The 20,008-nt window shown below is 35.8% G+C and overlaps 1 protein-coding gene across 3 annotated transcripts in view; it reads left to right on the forward strand.

Moving 5' to 3' along the window:
- The window catches only part of COL11A1 (collagen type XI alpha 1 chain), a 164,385-nt gene that overhangs the window by 80,047 nt on the left and 64,330 nt on the right, over positions 1–20,008 (forward strand). For all 3 annotated transcript variants that reach the window (XM_075508229.1, XM_075508230.1, XM_075508231.1), the window contains 10 exons: positions 1,725–1,769; positions 3,880–3,933; positions 4,015–4,059; positions 7,417–7,470; positions 8,416–8,523; positions 12,140–12,193; positions 15,340–15,393; positions 17,492–17,536; positions 17,667–17,720; positions 17,816–17,860. In XM_075508229.1, coding sequence (XP_075364344.1) covers positions 1,725–1,769; positions 3,880–3,933; positions 4,015–4,059; positions 7,417–7,470; positions 8,416–8,523; positions 12,140–12,193; positions 15,340–15,393; positions 17,492–17,536; positions 17,667–17,720; positions 17,816–17,860 — 558 coding nt within the window. The remainder of the gene's footprint in view (positions 1–1,724; positions 1,770–3,879; positions 3,934–4,014; positions 4,060–7,416; positions 7,471–8,415; positions 8,524–12,139; positions 12,194–15,339; positions 15,394–17,491; positions 17,537–17,666; positions 17,721–17,815; positions 17,861–20,008) is intronic.

Consider the following 20,008-nt stretch of genomic DNA (forward strand, 5'->3'; position numbering starts at 1 on the left):
TGTCCCAGCTGTGTCCCCTCCCAGCTTTTTGCCCACCCCCAGCTTTCTCACTGAGGGGTTAGAATGGGACAAAGAGAAAACCTCCACATTGTACAAGCACTGTTCAGCAACAGCCAAAAGACCAGTGTGTTATCAACACATTTTTAGTCACAAATCCAAAACACAGCACCATATGGGCTGCTATGAAGAAAATTAACTCCATCCCAGCCAGACCCAGTACACCTACCCAAAATTATCATCTCCCTCATGCACATGTAGGTTTGTTCAGAGGAAGGGCAGGAGAGGCAGGTTAAACTAAGTCCATTCTAATTGACATGACCTATTTACAACCATAGAATTACACCAGTGATTGAAGGCAATAAGCAGCACCTTCCTGATTGCAATGAGCTTTATAACTGCTCCCATGATACCTGTGTTAAGATCAGGTGAAAGCTCAAGAGCATTTTTTCAGGAGATCAGGAAAAGTCTTGCTATGCTATTTCATTTCACTTCTATATGAGGAAATGTCCTATTTTGAAGACAAGACATTGTTAAAAGTGGTATATTGTACTGGAATTACTGGACATCTAAAGGGATACCAATATGCTCTTTAATAGCAGCATTTTTAAAGTCATTTAATGTTACAGAGACCTCTGATGCTGGATGGAGATTTAAAATTTTGTACAGAAGAAAGCATATTCTAGGAGATTAGGATTAAACAACGGAAATGTATGTTTTAAAAAACAAATAACAAATATTCAATGTTAGTAAGACAAACTCTTTAAAGGAAAATTAACAATCACTGGTAAGCAAGTATCAAATACTTTTTATTTTAATAATTCTTTTAATAAAGAACATATTTTAAACTGTTTTCCAAGGCTAGAAAATTGAATATAAGCACCAGGGGTTTGTCATATAAGATTAACAGCCATATCAAAGTCATATCATATTTGACACTCTGAAAACATTTTGGATGTCAGTGACACCAAAACATGAATGGTTTTAGTAACTGGCTACATGTTATGTGGGACCACATGCTTGGCAAAACTAGAGATTTACTATGCTCCTCTAATAAGACTGATGAACATCAGTAGAAAAAGGATTCCTGACTGATTCTCATAAACAATAATCTGCTATGAGGCTTTAGTTTCATTAAATTGTCTTTAAATTTTGCAGCATTTTAGTGTAAATTTTGTAAGAAAGAAAAACAATGGATCGGTTAATGTTTGGAGTGCTGCAGTATTAATGTCAGTGATATAGAACAAAGACTAAGACATAAACTTATTTTGTTTTAAAAGCAAGTCACAGTTTAAAACAAAGACATAGACTGTTAAAACCAGATCAGCCTTCTATTGGCTTCTGCAATAAATGCCATAATCTTTTAAATAATTTTAGGAATATCTTCATGCTGTAATATTAATCACCCTGCTTGTTTCAAAATCAAATTTGAGACTGTGTTGCATTAAAAACCTCTTACTGCTGAAACATTAACTAAACAGAAGGGGTGATCAGGATATTCCTAAAAACATTAACATAACTATTGTCCAGCTTTTACTTTGTTATGTAAATTAAATCAGTATTGAAATGAAAATCTTTCCTCAAAACTTTGTGTGTGTGTGTTCTAATACAGAAGAAGGGTGATTAGTGACCTAAATTCAAGTGTTTAAATAAGTGTGATTGTATGATAAAATGTCACTACCAAAAAATGAGTATTTTCCAAATCAGATACATTTCTCTTAAATCAGGGTCATCCTGGCAAAGAGGGTCAGTCTGGAGATAAAGGCGCATTGGTGAGTTTTAAAACTTTTCCATTTATTTACATAGCTTTCAAGAAAACCTTTGGCAGTTTTTCAGCTTTGTGACACATTTGTTGCTCCAAGAACTATTTAGGAAGATAACAGAAAACCCATGACACATTCAAAGCATCTGTGTGCAGGCAAACATATTTATTATATGCTAAATATTATAGAGATTCTAAGTAATATAGAGATTACTCTTTTAAAGTAAAACTGATTGTGGAGTTGACAGAATGGCAATCAATAAAAGTTGCACACATTTCATATAGATAACTTGCAAATAGTTTTGAGTTTACAATTCCATTGTATAGAGTATAGCGTGTGCAGAGAAGGGCAACAAAGCTGGTGAAGGGTCTGGAGCACAAGTCTTATGAGGAGCGGCTGAGGGAGCTGGGATTGTTTAGCCTGGAGAAAAGGAGGCTGAGGGGAGACCTTATTGCTCTCTACAACTACCTGAAAGGAGGTTGTAGAGAGGTCGGGGTCAGTCTCTTCTCCCAGGTAACAAGTGATAGGACAAGAGGAAATGGCCTCAAGTTGCACCAGGGGAGGTTTAGACTGGATAACAGGAAATTTTACTTCACTGAAAGGGTTATCAAGCATTGGAAGAGGCTGCCCAGGGAAGTGGTTGAGTCGCCATCCCTGGAGGTATTTAAAGGACGTTTGGATGAGGTACTTAGAGACATGGTGTAGTGGTGGTTTTGGCAGTGCTAGGTTTATGGTTGGACTCGATGATCTTAAAGGTCTTTTCCAACCTATATGATTCTGTGATTCTGTGATTTTGTGATTCTGTGATTCTGAGTACCCACTAGGGTTCTTCAGGACCTTGTTTTTTGAAGATTTACAAATGCATGCATACACGTTGTATTTTTTAGGTCACCTTCAAGTCAGTGACAGTGAAAAGTAATTCCTTTATTTCTTTATGAAGCACTGAAGGGTCTTGGGGCTCTTCAGAGTGTCCTGCTTGCTCAATATTGACTCTTATTTATCCAGAATAGCACCCTTTACAGCACCTGAAGTCAGTTTCAGTTGCAGTACTGATTTCAGTGGCAATACTGAAAGGTTGTATTCTGGATAAATAGGATGAATGAATGAAAAGGACATTTCAGAAAGTACAATTCCACTGACACCAGCATATTACTATTTATCCAAAATGTTGTTATCTGTTAGAGGCTTGTAGATTTTATCCTGATGTCTTAAGAAAATACAGCTTACACAGAGCATTTATGTTTTGAAAGTACAGGTATGTGACCACCTGTCAGTTGTTCCTTGTGCCTTTTGAATTTACTGATCAATTTCAGCCAAATTTGATAGAAAATTTTATTTCTCAGAGATGTTAACAGTCTAAAGGTTTTGTGAAAAGACACAACTGGAAAGGGGAAAAAGACCTTATCAATGGCCCCATTAGGGAAAGATTTTGTTACCTGTCCATCTCCGACATCGGAAAATCAACAAAGTAGCTCAGCCTCAGATAGAGATACATATGTTTCCAGGCTTCCTTGCTTCCACTGTTTACAGAACTTAGTTTCTTCAGACACTGCCAGCAGATTGTATAGTATTGAAATTAAGCATCTTTAAAATGCTCAGCAAACACTAAATAACAGCATCCAGACACCAGTCAGTATTGATAGCACTATGAGCCTTTTAGCTTTCAGGTTTGGAATCTCTTCTTTTTAAAGACCATGATTTTTATTATTACCATTATTTTGATCTCTACTTTTGACTTGGGTCATCATCATAATTAACATATAATTTTTCTCCAGTAAGACACCACTGGTTTCTAATTGGTGTCTTTTTGTTTGTTTTTGTTTGTTTGTTTGTTTCATTTTCCAATTACCATTGTTTCAGATAATTTATATTGTGGCTAGATGTTTTCCAAATATACAAGTAGAGCCAAATTCATAATTTTATTAATAGTTTTATAGTGACATTGAAGGGTGCTTTGTGATGCCATGACTTTTCTTAGCACCAGGCAGCCCAGTGTTATTTTGATGTCTCACACAGGACTGCTGCATTATAGTGAAAGAACAAGGATTAGACTCAGAAGAGAACTGCTTGCTAACCAAGTACTGTACAAACAAAGGTTCTTTACTCCAATGTATTTTAGGGGCCTCCAGGTCCTCAGGGTCCCATTGGCTATCCAGGTCCTCGTGGTGTAAAGGTAGGATTTAATTACTGGATTCCTCTCCCCACCCCTGTTTGAATATATGCATGTGGGTAATTCTCTATATTCTTTCTTTAGGGAGCTGATGGGGTCCGTGGTCTCAAGGGATCCAAAGGTGAAAAGGTAAATCTGACTGCATTTAATTCCTTTCCCTTTTTCTGTGTTCCTTATTTCAATGCAACATCTTCTGTCTCCTTCACTGCAGTGTGTTTTCTCTTGAAGCAGTGGGTTTATTTTTGCCTTACCCTAAGGACATACCAAGCCCAATTCATAAATCAGTGACCTCCGTGGTTATTTACACTGGTACAAAGTGAATATAAAACCTTCAGTTATTAGAATCGTTTTGGATCCTCTTCACACCAGTTTAAGTAACTTCTCTCTAAGGTACTCTTAATTAGAGCATTAGACATCCCCTCTTTTGTTAATAGATACTATAGTGGATACTGAGAAGCTTGTGCATCAGAGAGATTTGTGGTGATAATAGTATTATTTTATCTGTTTTGATAGTGCTGTAGGCTAGATTTTGTATTTTTTGTGTACATCTTCCAATGGCTTTCTAGGTTCCAGGTATTTTTGTCCCAGATCTTTGGCTTTGCCAAAGTGATGGACAGCCCCAGTCAGATGCATATATATGAATGTGAAGAAGCTTTTACATTCCCCTGATACCATTAATTCTGTATGTAGAGCTCTTACTAGAGCAAACATCAACTACTGTGATCTCTACTGACTTCTGATGGTCTGCAGTGGCTGAAACTACAGCCAGTATTGGTTTAAATTCCCACTTTCCTCAGCACTCAGAATGAGAGACAGATAACAAACACCACCAGTCATACCTCCTGACCACAAAGGCAAATTCAGCCTTGTGGCTCTGGTGGCTACTGTGTATATATATGTAGCTATTTCTGAAGCAGAGGACTCACTTGCCAAAAAGCCTTGATTTTAGCACTAGAGATCTCTCTTTCAGGCTCAGATGCCAAGAGTTGCTGCACATTTTCAGGCTTTCCTAAACCACAGTTTGTCTAGTCTGAGTACTCATTTTAGAGTTGCTCATTAAATCTAAGCTGAAAAAGAGTGTGTTTAATACCTGTGGAGACTGGACAGTTCAAAAAACCAGATTTTCTTGTGCCTTATTGATTGATTAATATCTGGCTAGGACAAAATACAGGAATCACATATAAATAAGCTTAATATATGTGTGTATATATCTGTGTGTATCAATTAATACTGATGAGCATAATCTCCACAATATTTCTATGTTCCTAAAAGTTGATCTCACAGTTGCAGTAAGACACTGAACTCTACTGAATACCTCAAAAGGTCACACAAAGATATTTCATAGATTGTCCTCACAGTGCTTTAAAGGTCTCTTACACAGGCCTTTTTTGCTGAAATTATTCAGATGCCATTACATAGGGCAAAGCACTGTAAGAGACAGAAATAAATAAACTGATCATTCAGGAAAGCCTCTGTAGATCTGGAAGGGTCCCAGGGATATCAGAGGAGGTCCATCTCTGTACTGACCAGTAAATGTGACTAGAACTCTTTAGATATTTTATTTTTTGTTAACAGCAGAAGAGGAAATAGAGCATTCAGCTCTCTCCTCCTACATGGAATAAAATCAACCTCTTGTAGATCTCAATAGCTGGAACCTCACTGTGAAAGCTGAAGAAAAGTTTCAGTTCATTTGGCAGCCATTGGTCAGTAGCTGGCACATGGTCAGTCCTTGCTGATATGTTGCAAAGTGTTCTCGTATAATTATTACTGTCCATGGCCATAACTGAGCAACTTTTACAACTAAAGCTTTTTTCATGTATTCTGCACTCTGCCTTCTTCACCTCTCTCTAAATTTTAAGAAAAACCATCTTGAAATTTTAATTTATGCAATATAAGATGACCATATAAAGCTTAGTTTCACGATCTAGAAAGCATGGGAAACCTGCTTTTATAATGGCTTTTAGTATATTTTTTTCAATGAATCACAATGGGTTACCTCATCTTTTTTTACCTGAACACATACTATTGAGAAACTATATTTGCTTGTTTGATTATTTTTTTTTCTTAATTTTAACGTCTCCTTACCTATTTTGAGCTGTTTGCCACTAGCAAATCTATTTCTATCACCCTTTCTAGGGTTATTTGTTGCATGCAGCATGACTACTTCTGAACAGAGTCAAAATGGCTTTAGCCTTGCAATCTGTCTCAATTGCTGATCAAGGAGAAGATAAAGCTTTTGTGGGCCCAGGAATGCAAAATGCAAGCTTCTTTTTCAAAGTGAAGATGAAATAGAAGGCCTTTCTTGTGTTTTTTTCAGTAACATGGAGCACAGTATCACTCTTTCCTGGCTTTATTGACAGTCCAAATATTGCTCAGATTATAAGTCAGCAGTATTACTTCAGCATATAAACTAACAGCATCATAGTAAAACATTTTACTATGTGCTCATTCATCACAAAGACCTTTGCTCCCAGGATATAACTAAGCATCAGATAAAAATGCAGTCAATAATCTTTGTTGTCTGGATATTGAACAGTAGTTGTATGATGAGTTAGATTAAGAAAGAGGGAACCAAAAACTGATCAGTTATGCTAGAGGAAGTCATGAACAACTCCACTGAACAACTCTGGAGATTTCTGTTTGTACCTGAACTAGCTTATACAGGTCTAAGTGAAATTTGTCTGAGTACTGTCTGCTTGTACTTCAGCATGGAGACCTATTAAAATGCTTGGAGTAAATTCTCTGCCTGAATTTACCAGGCAGCAAATAAGTAATTCTTACTAGGAATAACAATAATATGCACCTGTTTTGCCACTGTATATGGATTCAGTCTTAATGTCCATTGGTTTTTCTACTTCCTTTCAGTCATGTCAGCCAATGAGAGTAGGCAGGGCTGAGTATTGCCGGACACTGAACTACTATATAGAAATGACTACTTCTTTTAGGTTATGAACATTAATATATGTCTTTTTTTTAATTAAGATGTCACAACCAGCCAATTTTTTTATTCCTTTCATGATACTATTAAGACACTAATTTAAAAGAAAAATCAATTAAAAGGGGGATTCTGCTATCAAAAAGAATAACACTGAATAATTTGCCACCAATTTTTTAGTCAATTGAATGGATGACCTTATTAAAAAGAGTGATAATCAAAAAAAAGCTTCCGAGTTAAGAAAGGACTTTGCAAGACAATTCATAATAAAACAGAAGATTTATATTGTCTCTATCTTTAAACAGATTTTAAACAGCTTTAAACAGCTGTTATTAGGAACTTTCAAACTAAAAGGTCATTTTGTATAGTGCACTGATATATTTTCTCTAAAATAGCAATAGCCATATTAGATTTTCTGGTGTCTGAAGTTCTCACTTGATCTATGCAAATTATTTTAATCTTTAGTGAATATATTTTCTTATTCTGTCTGCAGAAAAAAAACAAAACTCTCTATTACTAGGAGTTGTTACATGCATTTCTGCCTTTTTCAGGGTGAAGACGGTTTTCCAGGATTTAAAGGTGACATGGGCCTTAAAGGTGACCGGGTAAGCATTTATTCATAGCCCATATGTTCTTAAAAAGTTTAAGTGTTATTATTTTGAAAGGATCACTGAAGTGAACAAACAAATTTAAACCAAAAATAAAGTAAAAGCTAGTAGCTTAAATTATTTCTATTCCCTGTGCATGCACAGATTTGAGGCAGAGATTTGGTTCTTGTGAATCAACAATGGCACAGTTATAAAGAGGGTGAGAATATCCTTTTCACTAAGCTTCTTCCTAAGGAATCTCCTTTTCCAGATTCCAAGATCTCCAGTATTTGCCTGAGGAAAATTAATCTATCCAGGATAAAGATGTTTCCATTCCAACCTAGCATCTTGCAGATCTCTGCCAAAATGTTGTTTATTTAGCCCAATGGGCACTTACTTCCTTTCATAGGAAGTGTTGTGGAGGTTCTAAAAAAAATTCTCACAAGAGGCTCCTGGCCTCTATCTGTTGTCTGTATACATAAATAACTGTGAAGATGGTATCCACATAAGTACTTAGATACAGACATTTTTCTTTCTATGGACTGGTGCCTTCACAAGAATTTAGGGAAGGAAAAACAAGAATACGCGGTTTCCAAATGCAGCTCTCTTAAGGCAAGGCGACTGGGCTCTTACACTTGTGAAAGTAATATTCAGTGCCTAATTTATATGTATTTGCATTTATATAATGAACATAAGCAGTGGTATTTTCCTAATTGGAAATTGGACAGAGCTTTGAGCAACCTGATATTGAAGATGTTCCTGCGCATTGCAGGGGGGTTGGACTAGATGACCTTTAAAGGTCCCTTCCAACCCAAACCATTCTATGATTCTATGATTCTACGATTCTATGATTCTAATCTCTATTTACATTTACTGAAAACTTATTTTCAAGTAACTGTAGGTAGTCTCTCTAATATATGCATAAAGGCAATTGTTCCATATTTATAAGGTGGTGTATTTTAGGGAGAAGTTGGTCAGCCAGGTCCACGAGGAGAAGACGGTCCAGAAGGTCCAAAAGGTCGAGCAGGTCCATCTGGGGACCCAGGTGCTGCTGGTCCAGCTGGGGAAAAGGTCAGTAGCCAGATATCAACATAAATATATCATTGCCTTATAACATAGATGGAACCCATGATCTTCATCACTAAAAAAACAAGATCTGCAAAATCTTTAGTTACCGAACAGTAGCTTTTATGAGACACTACTACAGCAGACCACTGGAATTCACATTTGAACCAGTGTTGGGAATCATTATTTTGTAAGTATACAAAAAGGCATTATAATACTTCCTCAGCACGTAAGGCAGCTAAATTCTTATCCCAAATCACATACAGTGCACACCAGCTAAGGAAAATATGATGCAAAGAAAATAGTTCGGCACAAAGGAGGATAAAGGTGCTACTGGAGAGTGAATTAATATTCACAGTCATATTATGACAAATTGTGACATGAAGATTCTTTTAAACAGAAAACATATCCTGAATAAAAATCCAAAATAGGGTTGGCAAAAGTGAAAGGGGCTGTTAAAAGGGATGACTGAAAAAAGGAGGGTGATATGAAATACAGGAGAGAACAAACACAAAGATAAGTACAAATCTCTGTAGAATCCTGACCTCAACAAAAAACACTTGAGATTGATATGGAGGAGGAAAGGAGGCTGAGGAATGCATGTGCAGGTACCATATTTCACTGGGTGAGAGCATCAGAAAAGAAAGGTGATTTCAGCAGTGGCATTTTGGATAACTGGGAAAGAATGATAAAATAAAATAAAACAAAAATGATGGTTCAGAAATGTGTATACTATATTTCACAAAAGTGAGAAGATACTAGTGCAAATATTTCCCTTTACATTTTTTGGTAACTGTGGATCTAATGCTAGTTCTGTCATGAAAAGAATAGCACAGAAAGTGCATTTTACATTTCTTTCTCACTTTTGCTGTCTTTAAAATACGAACAGTTAGTATATTCCAGCAACATCCCATCTGACATCATGATTAATTATTCTGTCTTTTTATCTATATAAAGTCTTTGAAAGTATTTATTGAAATCTTAATAAGCATGTGGTACTACTAAAAAGGTAACAAGGTTCACAGCTCAGAGTTTTGCCAGGCAGAAAAAAATTTATTCATTTTTTCAAACTTGGGAACAAACTCCCTTTTCATCAGAAGTTGCTACTTTTTGCAAGGATGTCATTAGTAGAAGTTCAGAAAGATGTTAGGGTTATAATTTGAGCCTAATGTAATTCATAACTCTTAGAAAAGTATATATCCAAAACCTCAGTTCAGTCATTACAAAAAAGATTTATTTTCAGGTTTACTTAGCTATTGGGAACTATTTATTAATTAATATTCTCCACAATTTTGCAAGATGTCTCACCAGCTATTAGGTCATTGAATTGATTCATTAGGTCATGAATCAAAGGACATACAAAAAAAGAAACTCAAAACAATTCTCCTACATGAATGCAGGCTGAGTTCACACCAGAAAGCCAGTATACTCAGTTTTAACTAGATCAGCAAAACAATCTGGTATAATAAGGGTCATATTATCTTCACCTACAATATATTTGCATTCTCCAGAAAGAACTGTATGCTTCATGGCAATGGTTGTTTTCAGTATCGCTGACCTGACAAAAATGTAAGAATATTAGGAATCTTACAAAAATTTGTATTGTTGTCATGATATCTGCAGAATAATTAATTGACTGAGGACATCTACAAAATAATCTGTGTTTCTCAAGTCTTTATAACCTAAGTAAAAAACCCAAAGTAAACCAAACCAAACCAAACCAAACCAAACCAAACCAAACCAAAATAAACCTTTTTTTAGAGTTGTTAGTTTTTAAATATGAATTTGAGTTATTTTTAATTCTTCTTATTCAAATTACTCAATGTGAATGTTCATGATTTCAAGCATTTCTTCTTCACTATGACATATATAGGACTTTCACAGTCTCACAAGTCCAGAATCTGAAGCCCTAAATATCAGAAGATATTTGAAAAAATTATTGGTGTTGATAACACTGTTAGCTGGGCTTGGAATTGTAGACCCAAAGTTTCCCCTTTTCTACAAATATTTATACCTTTTCTTGCCCATTGAAAGTCAAACATCTTCTGTGGATATTCTGGGATACTTGACCAAAACAGAGTGGGTCACAGGAGAATTCTATGATGATGGTCCTGTGATACTTATTTCAGCGCAAAGACTAGAATAATCTTTGTGAACTCTTAGATCTCCCCACAATATTAGGGAAGTGCCTGTAAGACCAGTTATCAATGTCCTATTCCCTTGTCATTCCTATGACTTATTTAATGCAAAGGTACTACTCTTCCATAGTAGTGAAAGTACCAGAGTAGTCTTCTATTCTCTATGTTCAACTGATCCCATGATAAGAAAACTCTCTTTCCCAAGTAGGTCTAGGGCTGGATTTGCTTAGTAAAGAAAATGCCAAGTGTGGTGCCAAAAAAATGAGGAACGTATCAGAAAAGAGCTTATCAAAAAATCAAAAAACCATCCATATCCAGACGCAAAACCTAGGCAACTGGGCTTGCTTAATCATAAAATCAGGCACAAAACTTTCAGTGAATTTGGCAAGAGTTTGATGCATTGTCATGCTGCAAAACATTTCAATCATTATAATGTGTGCAGCTTGTTTCAGTGTGGCACGTAACTGGCAGCATTATAATTATTTTCATAAATCAAAGAATTCTTCTTTAATAATTTCTCAGACAGACACATGCACTTACATAAATATGATAATACACAACATCTTTATTCATGTGCTGCATTTTTTAAGAACTGACATGTTTATTTTGGCAAATTTCCTTTCCTATACAGGTCCCTCCTTCCTCTTTTTCTTTGTCTAAGGTTACTGCAAAGTACCATATTATATTGTATAATCACATATTTTCCATTGAGATCTTCTCCAAAATGTGATAGTCTGGAATGTGGACTGTGTTTAGAATAGGCAAACAGGCAAATTCTTCCCCAGAGTTCCCATGTTTCAAAGACTGAAACTGCTTTCCCTTGCCTTTGAAAGTGGCCAACCATCACTCATCCTCTAGAGGTCTGAAGAGACCAACTCAATGGGGTAGGGTACTGTATTTCATTTCTAGGAATGGTTAATGTCAGTGTTGATCAGACTACTCATCCTGTTGTCCTTTCTGAACATAGCAAGGTGGAAATATTTGTTGACAAATCTATTGTCAGCAAATAGTCAGTGGGGTATGATTTATCATAGTCTCAAACAGTTTAGAACTATTCAAGAAAGAAGTTGATTCTTCAAATGCTTATTCATGAAAAATCTGTGGAAAACAAGGCAGCCATCACATAGTTTAAATTAAAAAGGATTTCTTCTCACTTAAACCTATTAACACACGCTGATTTCTTAGAGAATATTAATAATGTAATGACCTCAGCCCCACATCACTACACAGCACTTCATGGGTGAAAAAAAGAAGACACTGAGATATTGGCTCTGCTGAACTCATTCATTGGAGTGGAATTTTTATTTAAGTTTGGGGACCTAAGCCCACCGGTGATTAATAGCTAAAATGAGAAATTTATTTACTTGAATATTATATTCCATGAACTATCATCACTCTAAGTTGTGGAAAAAATATTTTCTATAGAAGTTTGCTGAACTACTAAGGAGGGTAAAATAAAATTTAACACTGCCTTCTTATTGCAGGGTAAGCTTGGTGTACCCGGATTGCCAGGATATCCAGGAAGACAAGGTCCAAAGGTGAGCTGTAAATGAGCTGTCATTGTGTCATAATGTCATATGTGCTTTGACACATATGCACATAATGTCATATGTGCTTTGACATTAGTCACGATGGCAGTTATTTTATTTGTGTGTCTGGGGAAGCAGGGTGTGGGCATCAAAGCAAGGGCCATTTTTCACATTTTCTTTCTTGACAATCATGTTCTGAAGTAAAATCTTTAAAAACATTGGATCCCTAAGGCAGGCTCTTTAAGGAGCACTATCTTTCCTCTTTTTAACTCTACTGCCTTCAAACCTTTGCTGTCCTCTCATGAGTTGTGTTTTTGTGTGAGCATCAGACTGGCATGCATTAAGCAATTTGAAAACGAAGGAACTGCTGATATGCTTGAAGGAGAATGAGCACTATATTGATCATTAAATGGATGCTGATAGTGATGGGGATTTTCTGTGTGGTACAAGGATTCCGTTTGTGTCATTACTGCTTCTTCCACAGAAGAAGCCATATTTCTTTGAAACATATAATTTACAATTTTCATCATGTTTTCCTTTTGCTTCTGTTAAGACAAACATGACAAAACCCAACCTTAGTAGATTCATATGCCTACATCTATCCTTCAGCTATCTTTTATGTTTTGATTGCAATAGAAAACTATATAGGTGGCTTCTGGTTTAAGTGAAGGCTTATATTTTTAAACATTTCTATGAAACATATTTTTAAAAAGGACATCCTAACACAGCTTTAGGAAATGGGCATGCTAAATTAATTGCAAACTCTCTTTTCTGAGATTAGCAAGAAAGAAAAAATGGTATAAAACCATAATTCTACAGACATTTCCCAGTGTAGAGGAGGCCATTAGGGAGACATTGTATCTCCAGACTGTCTCAAAGATGACTCATCTAGGGAAATATTGCAAGTAAAAGAATCCCTTACCCTTTCTACACAACTGAACAATCAACCTGCAGTAAAACTCTCAACTTTGCTCTACTTTGGGATCTATTTTTATTTTCAAATTCGAAATTATGATTTTTTTGGAAGAAATACAACTTCCTGGCTGGCTAAGCAAAGTGTTTTTCTGACTTTGGCCTATACTTGGGCCCTTTTCAGTCAAGTGAATGAACTACCTGAAGAATGCTTATTCATTGAACACCCTGAATTAGTGAAAAATATCAAAACCATCTATGGAAAGTATTCATGAAAACTATTCACCTTGAGAGACATGGTTTTTTGCTTCTGTTTCTTAACTCAAATGTCTGAGATTTCAGTCTGTCTTTTTGTTCTCCTTTAGAACAGTCTTTTGAAAAGTCTAAGATCAAATAGGTTTTACATTATTCAGTTCTAAGAACAAAAATGATGTAACACTTCAAATGAAAGTCGATTGATTCTTTTTTCAGCAAAGACTTGATCAAGAATTTCATTACATTAAATTTTTATCACATTAAAATTGAAAATAGTTCTCAAGCTGAATTCACTGTTTGCTCTTCTAATTTGTCACTTAAAACTTCCAAGCAAGAGCATTAACAGCTACAATACATCAACTCACTGGAGACTTGTTTTGAAATTTATTCACAGTCCAGTTCAAGTTAACATAAGGGAGAGAGAAAAAAAGAAGCAGCAGAAAAACATTAGCTGTATAAAGCAAATAAGAAATCTTGTCCCAGTATTGTCAAGAAGGTTCACACTGTTCTTTTTGTTGTCACTTACTTACTTTTCATTATTTTTCTTCTGAGAATTGTTCTTAGTACTGCCATTATCTGATAATTTTCACTATATTTTTTTCCCCTGTCCAGTTCCTCTTGATTAACACAATTACAAAAGTACTGTATATATAAGATATTTACAACCAAGTCATGCCTATTAATGCCTGATCATTAGAGTTCGTTTTTTCATCTGGCCTTTTAATTATAAAGAACATGCTTGGGCTTCACAGAGTAGAATTTTCACCATTTTATTCACATTTTAAGTTATAACTGGTGAAGAATTAAAAAGAAAGAAAGAAAGGAAGAAAAAAAAGAAAATCTTTTACTTTTCTCCTACCAGTGAATATCAATCAGGTTTTCATTCGAATCAGTGTCAGTGAAGTTGTACTGCCCCTAAGTCATTAATGGATAATTGGAATGATTGTGTGAAACAAGATTCATTAAAAGGAAAACATAAGTAAGAAAAAGAGAAAACAGGAAAAAATACTTACTGACATTTCAAAGAAGAGCACCAAGAAATTCTATTTTAAGTTTTTGTTATATGCATTTTATTTGCCACTAAAATACTAATAGCAAGCTGCACAGATATAGATACATTATCACAGCAGGGAGTCTGGCCAGTAGTTTTAGTGGCTGACCAGACCAAACACTGCTTTGATTTTCATCTCTAGTCACTTAAAAGTATATTTTATGAAGTCTATCACCTCTTTGACCCCAAGTCCCTTATGACAAATTAACACCTTGGCAGGTAACGAGTCTGCTGTCGCTCTGGACTTATATACCAGAAATAAAGAATAGTACTGTTCAGATTAGACTGGGCAGTTAGCAGGAAGAAAGGGGAGAAAAAAGAAGAAGCAGGAATAATGCCTGGAAGCAGTTTCTATTTATAGAATCAATCTCCCCATAAATGCTGCTTACAAGATGAGCATATAAGCACATGTACAAATTGCATGTATCAGTTAAATGAAACCAGCCGGTGGTCAGCCTACAGTGAATAAAGCACCTGAAGTAATTTACAGCTCAGTAAAGTGAATAGAGGACCACTGTTCAGATGTGGCAACACCTTACAACTATTTTGAATGAAGTTATTTTGTAAAAGAATTCTTATACTGTGAGGCAACAAGGCCTTGTTTGTTCCTCGTCATTATGATACAGTTATTTCTAGTGGGCTGTTACTGATAATTTCTTTCCTACTGTTAAAAATGGTGCAGATTTAATGTATACTTTATTGTCTAATAAGATGACAAATAATGTCCATTCTATACATTGATTTTTTTAATGCATTCTGGACTTGAGGCATTATGGTAAGTTAATTTGCAGCTATTCATCAGAGCTGTCACACTTGCAAGTTTGACGTGTACAATGTACATGACTTTGGAGGTGTGCTTTACATATAAATTAAATGTTGGTTATACTACTCTTTTGCTATTGATATCCTCTGATATTTGCATTGATTTCTTACTTAGGGCTCAACTGGTTTCCCAGGATTTCCAGGTGCCAATGGAGAGAAAGGTGCAAGGGTATGATAATTCATGCTTGCATGACACTTAATTAACTTTAGGAACTCAGTACTATGGGAAGTCACTGAAACCTAAGGATACAAGCTACTATCTAAAGAACTATAAAAACAGGCTTTTCACACTTAAGATGAACCTCTGCAGTTATGTAAAACAGGACATACTGAGACACTAGTTCTCATTCTTTAAGGTATTAATCTAAATATACAGGGACTCAGACACTTTCTCACTACATATGCTACCACAATTATATATCTGAAAAAGAGACAAGAAATCACCTTTGCTGAAGCACCTTTTTTGACAGTATAGCTGAGTGAGTTGGCAAGGACTATTTTCCTGTATCCCATGAATTATCCTGCTACCATGCAATTTACCCTTAAGGAAATTCAACTTGTATTTCATAACTATTCTGATTTGCCACAAAGTTCTTTATAGGCTGAGCTTTGAAAATGCAAAATATACCAGACAAGATGAAGAACATGTACTATTACATACATTAAAAAATAGATGTAAAACGACAGCTTTTGCTGCTTTGTTTACTTGAAGCAGGTGAGGGAAAATCTGTTATGCATATTCTTCAAACTGTAAAAATTAAATATAGGTTAGAAAGAAGGTCACTGTGCTGTTGTCTCTAAAGCTCAATTGAACATAGCAGAACATGTTGTTAGAAAGATGATGAAATTAAGAGGATGAGTCAGAATTCATAGATGATAGCAACTTAAAGTCAAACTGAAGTAATGTATATCATTGTTCTTAACAATCCATTTTAATTTGCAGCACAAAACCAAGCAGAAATTAATGATTTGAAGATGAAATATATGAAAACCAATTGCATTGGCATTGCTTATGTATGGTTTAAATTGTTCTTGTATTATTTGAGCTAAGATATGTTGTTACAGACAGACACAAGCAATAAAACAATGTTCAGTTCATCCTTGGGAAAAATGAGACATGACTGCTAATCAAGATATCAGATTAAAAAAACAAGCAGTCTTAAAATTAAAAAAATCTAATTGTCTTGATCCATTATCAGCCTTATAAAGCTTTCAATTCAGCTAGGGTGCTTACCATGTAATTAATACCATCAAACTGCATGCACACTTAAGTATTATGCTGATCATCAATGAGACAATAACTGCTGGTTTTGTAATGTGAATCAGGTATTATTATTAATCTTGCCTAAAAGGATATCGTTGTGTTTTATACTACCATGGTACTAGGAAAGAGAGTCATTGTCCCTGAAAAGTTCACAAGCTGTGTAGCACTTTAAGAACAGCACATAATTTTTATTTTGATAAGTGAAATAAAATCAATATTAAAAAAAAAACACAAGAAAACCCTCAAGAAAACAGGTGTGTGCATTTAATTGGTTTCCAATAAAAGCTAAAACATCTCTGCTGATTTTCTGTTGCTGTTGTGTTTACCTCAGAGATTAGAAAGTACCAGTCATCAGGTTTCTTTTTCTACCTGAAGAATACTCTATTGAATTTTAAGCCTCTTTGCATTAGAATGCACAGCAGTACTAACGCCAAGCCTAAGGAAAGAAATCTGTTGAGTATGATTAGGAGATATATTGAAGAAAAAATTAAGGGCTGGTATTCTGGCAAGTTCTGTATCTGTGCAAGTGTGCAGAATCCTGGTAGGTATTACACTCCCTATTTCTGTTATAAAAAGAGAGAGGCTTGCCCTTTCTTTGCTCTATTAACCTGTGGAGCTGTCCATAGGAACCTGGGAACTTTGTCTTCAAGGCTATTATTACATTGGAAACGATGCCAAGTCCTTTAGACTACTGCAGAGGGACTCTGCTTGTTGTGTGCCATCTTCACTACTATTTTAAAGCAGTTTAAAATGTTCTAATGCCTATGACAGAATCTGACTCTGAAGCAAATTTAGCACATTTAGCTACAAGTCCCAGTGAACTCAGAAAGATAATAAATTTTATCAAGGACCATGATTCTGTAAATTGAAATGCAAAGTAGATATTTAAAGATAATATTTAAACCTAAGGGAGTTGCACTCTTCCCCCACTTCAGTAAAAAAACCCCTTTATCTCACAAATACAGTGTCTGCTAAGGTGATTTCTGTGAACTTTTCTCTACAGGGATTACATGGCAAACCAGGCCCCAGAGGACAGCGAGGACCAACAGTATGTACTTTTCCTTTGCAATTTAGAGGCTTTCCTATATTAATTGTTTCCACTACACTGTGAAGAATTATTTTGATTTGATTATAGTATCCAGTAATTATCCTCAAGTGCACCTGTGTTAAATTGACAGGGTCCAAGAGGCTCAAGAGGTCCCAGAGGTCCCACTGGCAAACCAGGTCCAAAGGTAATTGTCAAGCACACTGTATAGGTAGGCTACAGGCTGTTTCTTTTAAATAAAATAGAGGTCTAATCTTTGAACATACTGTCTTTCCTTTCTAGGGTACTGCAGGCAATGATGGTCCTCCTGGCCCACCAGGTGAAAGGGTATGTGAAAGCTATTTATGTACATGTTGTTTTTCCCACTATGTAGCAGTGTGCTTTGAGGGTGGGAAGGTTGTTTTATTTTTAGTTCTCCCTCTCGTGTCTTTGCCCTTCTTCAACCAGAGTAACCGGAAATAACAAAACCTCAATTCCAATGATGCTTTTCACACAAAGTTATGAATGAGGTAGCTGAAATTTGCTGAAAGCTTCTTTCATCTGTAGCTCAGTTTTCTACAAATAGGATGCAGAGAATACATACACACTTTGTATTATATCCATGCATTTTGTATATATCCATGCAAATTACAGTTGTACTTACCAGCCTATGCTCCTAAGAATGCCCCATTTACTGCAGCTCACAGCTTGTTTATGGGATTTACAAATCACTCAAGCCACCTCCAGAAGCTTCGTTGTTGAAACAGCTGATTTTTTTTGTTCTGATCAGCTAAGAATTCCCTTCAACCTTCTTTCTGAATGCTTGAGAAATCCTATTGTGCTTGCTAACATAAAATTTTCTGCTTGCTGTTATATTACCAGTCAATACACAAATCCAATATACAGTCAGCCCATTACACATCAGTATATAGAAAAACAATATTAATAAATCAGATTTGTAATAGCAGCACTTGAAAACCAACTCAGATAGTTTAAGTGGACATGCTTTCTGCCAAAGTATTTTTGCAAAGTTTAAGAACAAACTTTTCTTTCATAGTTATTTTTCATTAAACTGCTAACTTTTTTCATGCAGAGAATCTATAAATCCTTTCCCAGTACCCACCCCTAAGTCCCAGTGATCTCCAGAAGTCTTTATCCTCAGGAGGGAGTTCCTTGTGCATTTTCCCCTGTTCCATAATGTCACTTTGTTACACTATTTCCTTGCTGAATACATGCACATTTGGTGTAACAATACTGGCAGAACAACAGCAAACTGTTTTTGCTAGAATGACTAAACAAACTGAAAAAGGAAAAATGCCATAGGATCAGACCACATGGTTTGATAGAGTTGATTACTGGAGATAAAGACATCCATAAAACTAATGATAACAAGAGCATAGTGTGAGTGTGTGCTAAAAATCTCAAATTTTCAGTTTGTGTGTCTGCAGAAAGCAATTAAGGTTAATTTTGTTTGGTTTATCCTTAGAAGTTGCAAGTAGAGTGTTAATAAACATCTGTCTGCTATACACACATACAGGAGTGCACATGCCTGCATATCTAATGTCACATTTTTCTGCTTAAGAAAAGGATTCCTTTCATTTTGACTGAAAGCTGTGAAAGCATATGCCAAAAAAATGAATACCCAGTACACTGACAACAAAAGTTTTAGTTTACTGAAAACCTTTCATATTCATAATTTTAGCTCTTTCATTCCTGAAGCAGATTATTACTTAACTGTCCAAGAGACTTGTTAGTGGAGCAGGAGAGTGGTTCTTGCAGTAAGGAGGAGAAGTAGGATAGAACAGAAGGAAAGCTGAGGACTGGAAAACTAGACCGTAGCCAGTACATGTGGAAGGCAACACTCCAAGGGAGGCAGCAGGAAGAAGTTGAAAGTACCTCTATATCAAGCAAAATACAATGTACCAAGTGGAACATGGACAGTGGGAATAAGTGGAAAGTTTGGGTGAAACAAGAATGATGTGGCAAGTAAGAGGGGCAGGAAGCTGGGATTCAAGAGAGGAATGAGTTAACTAGGATGTTGGATGTAGACAACTAGGCATAGTCCAAGGAAGGAACTGTAGGTTGTTTTACACTGAGGGGGAACATCAGAGGCAGACTACCAGATGGTGAATAGCAGACCCTTGTGAAGGAGGAGTTTGCTGACAGCTCCAAGAGGTTATGAGGAAGAGAAGCTGTGGGGGACTGAAAACAATGAGCAGATCAATCCAAGATGAAGGCATCCCTGGAGAGAAATTGATTAGAGCGAAGAGATGAAGAATTGCAGAGCACCACATCTCATATCACTTGTGAGGTATCTATTTGCTTCCCAGTAGGGGTGAATTTCAGCCAAAGAATAAAACTGTCATTTCCACTCCGCTGAGATTATTTCAGGTACCAGACATGTAAACATTAAATAATCTGTCCTGTGTAGCTACTGTTAAAATGAAATTTAATGACAAAAAAGAAAATGTAATTTTGATAACATGCTATTAGTAT

The sequence above is a fragment of the Mycteria americana genome, chromosome 7 (assembly GCF_035582795.1).
Source record: "Mycteria americana isolate JAX WOST 10 ecotype Jacksonville Zoo and Gardens chromosome 7, USCA_MyAme_1.0, whole genome shotgun sequence".
In the NCBI taxonomy this organism is placed as follows: Eukaryota; Metazoa; Chordata; class Aves; order Ciconiiformes; family Ciconiidae; genus Mycteria; species Mycteria americana.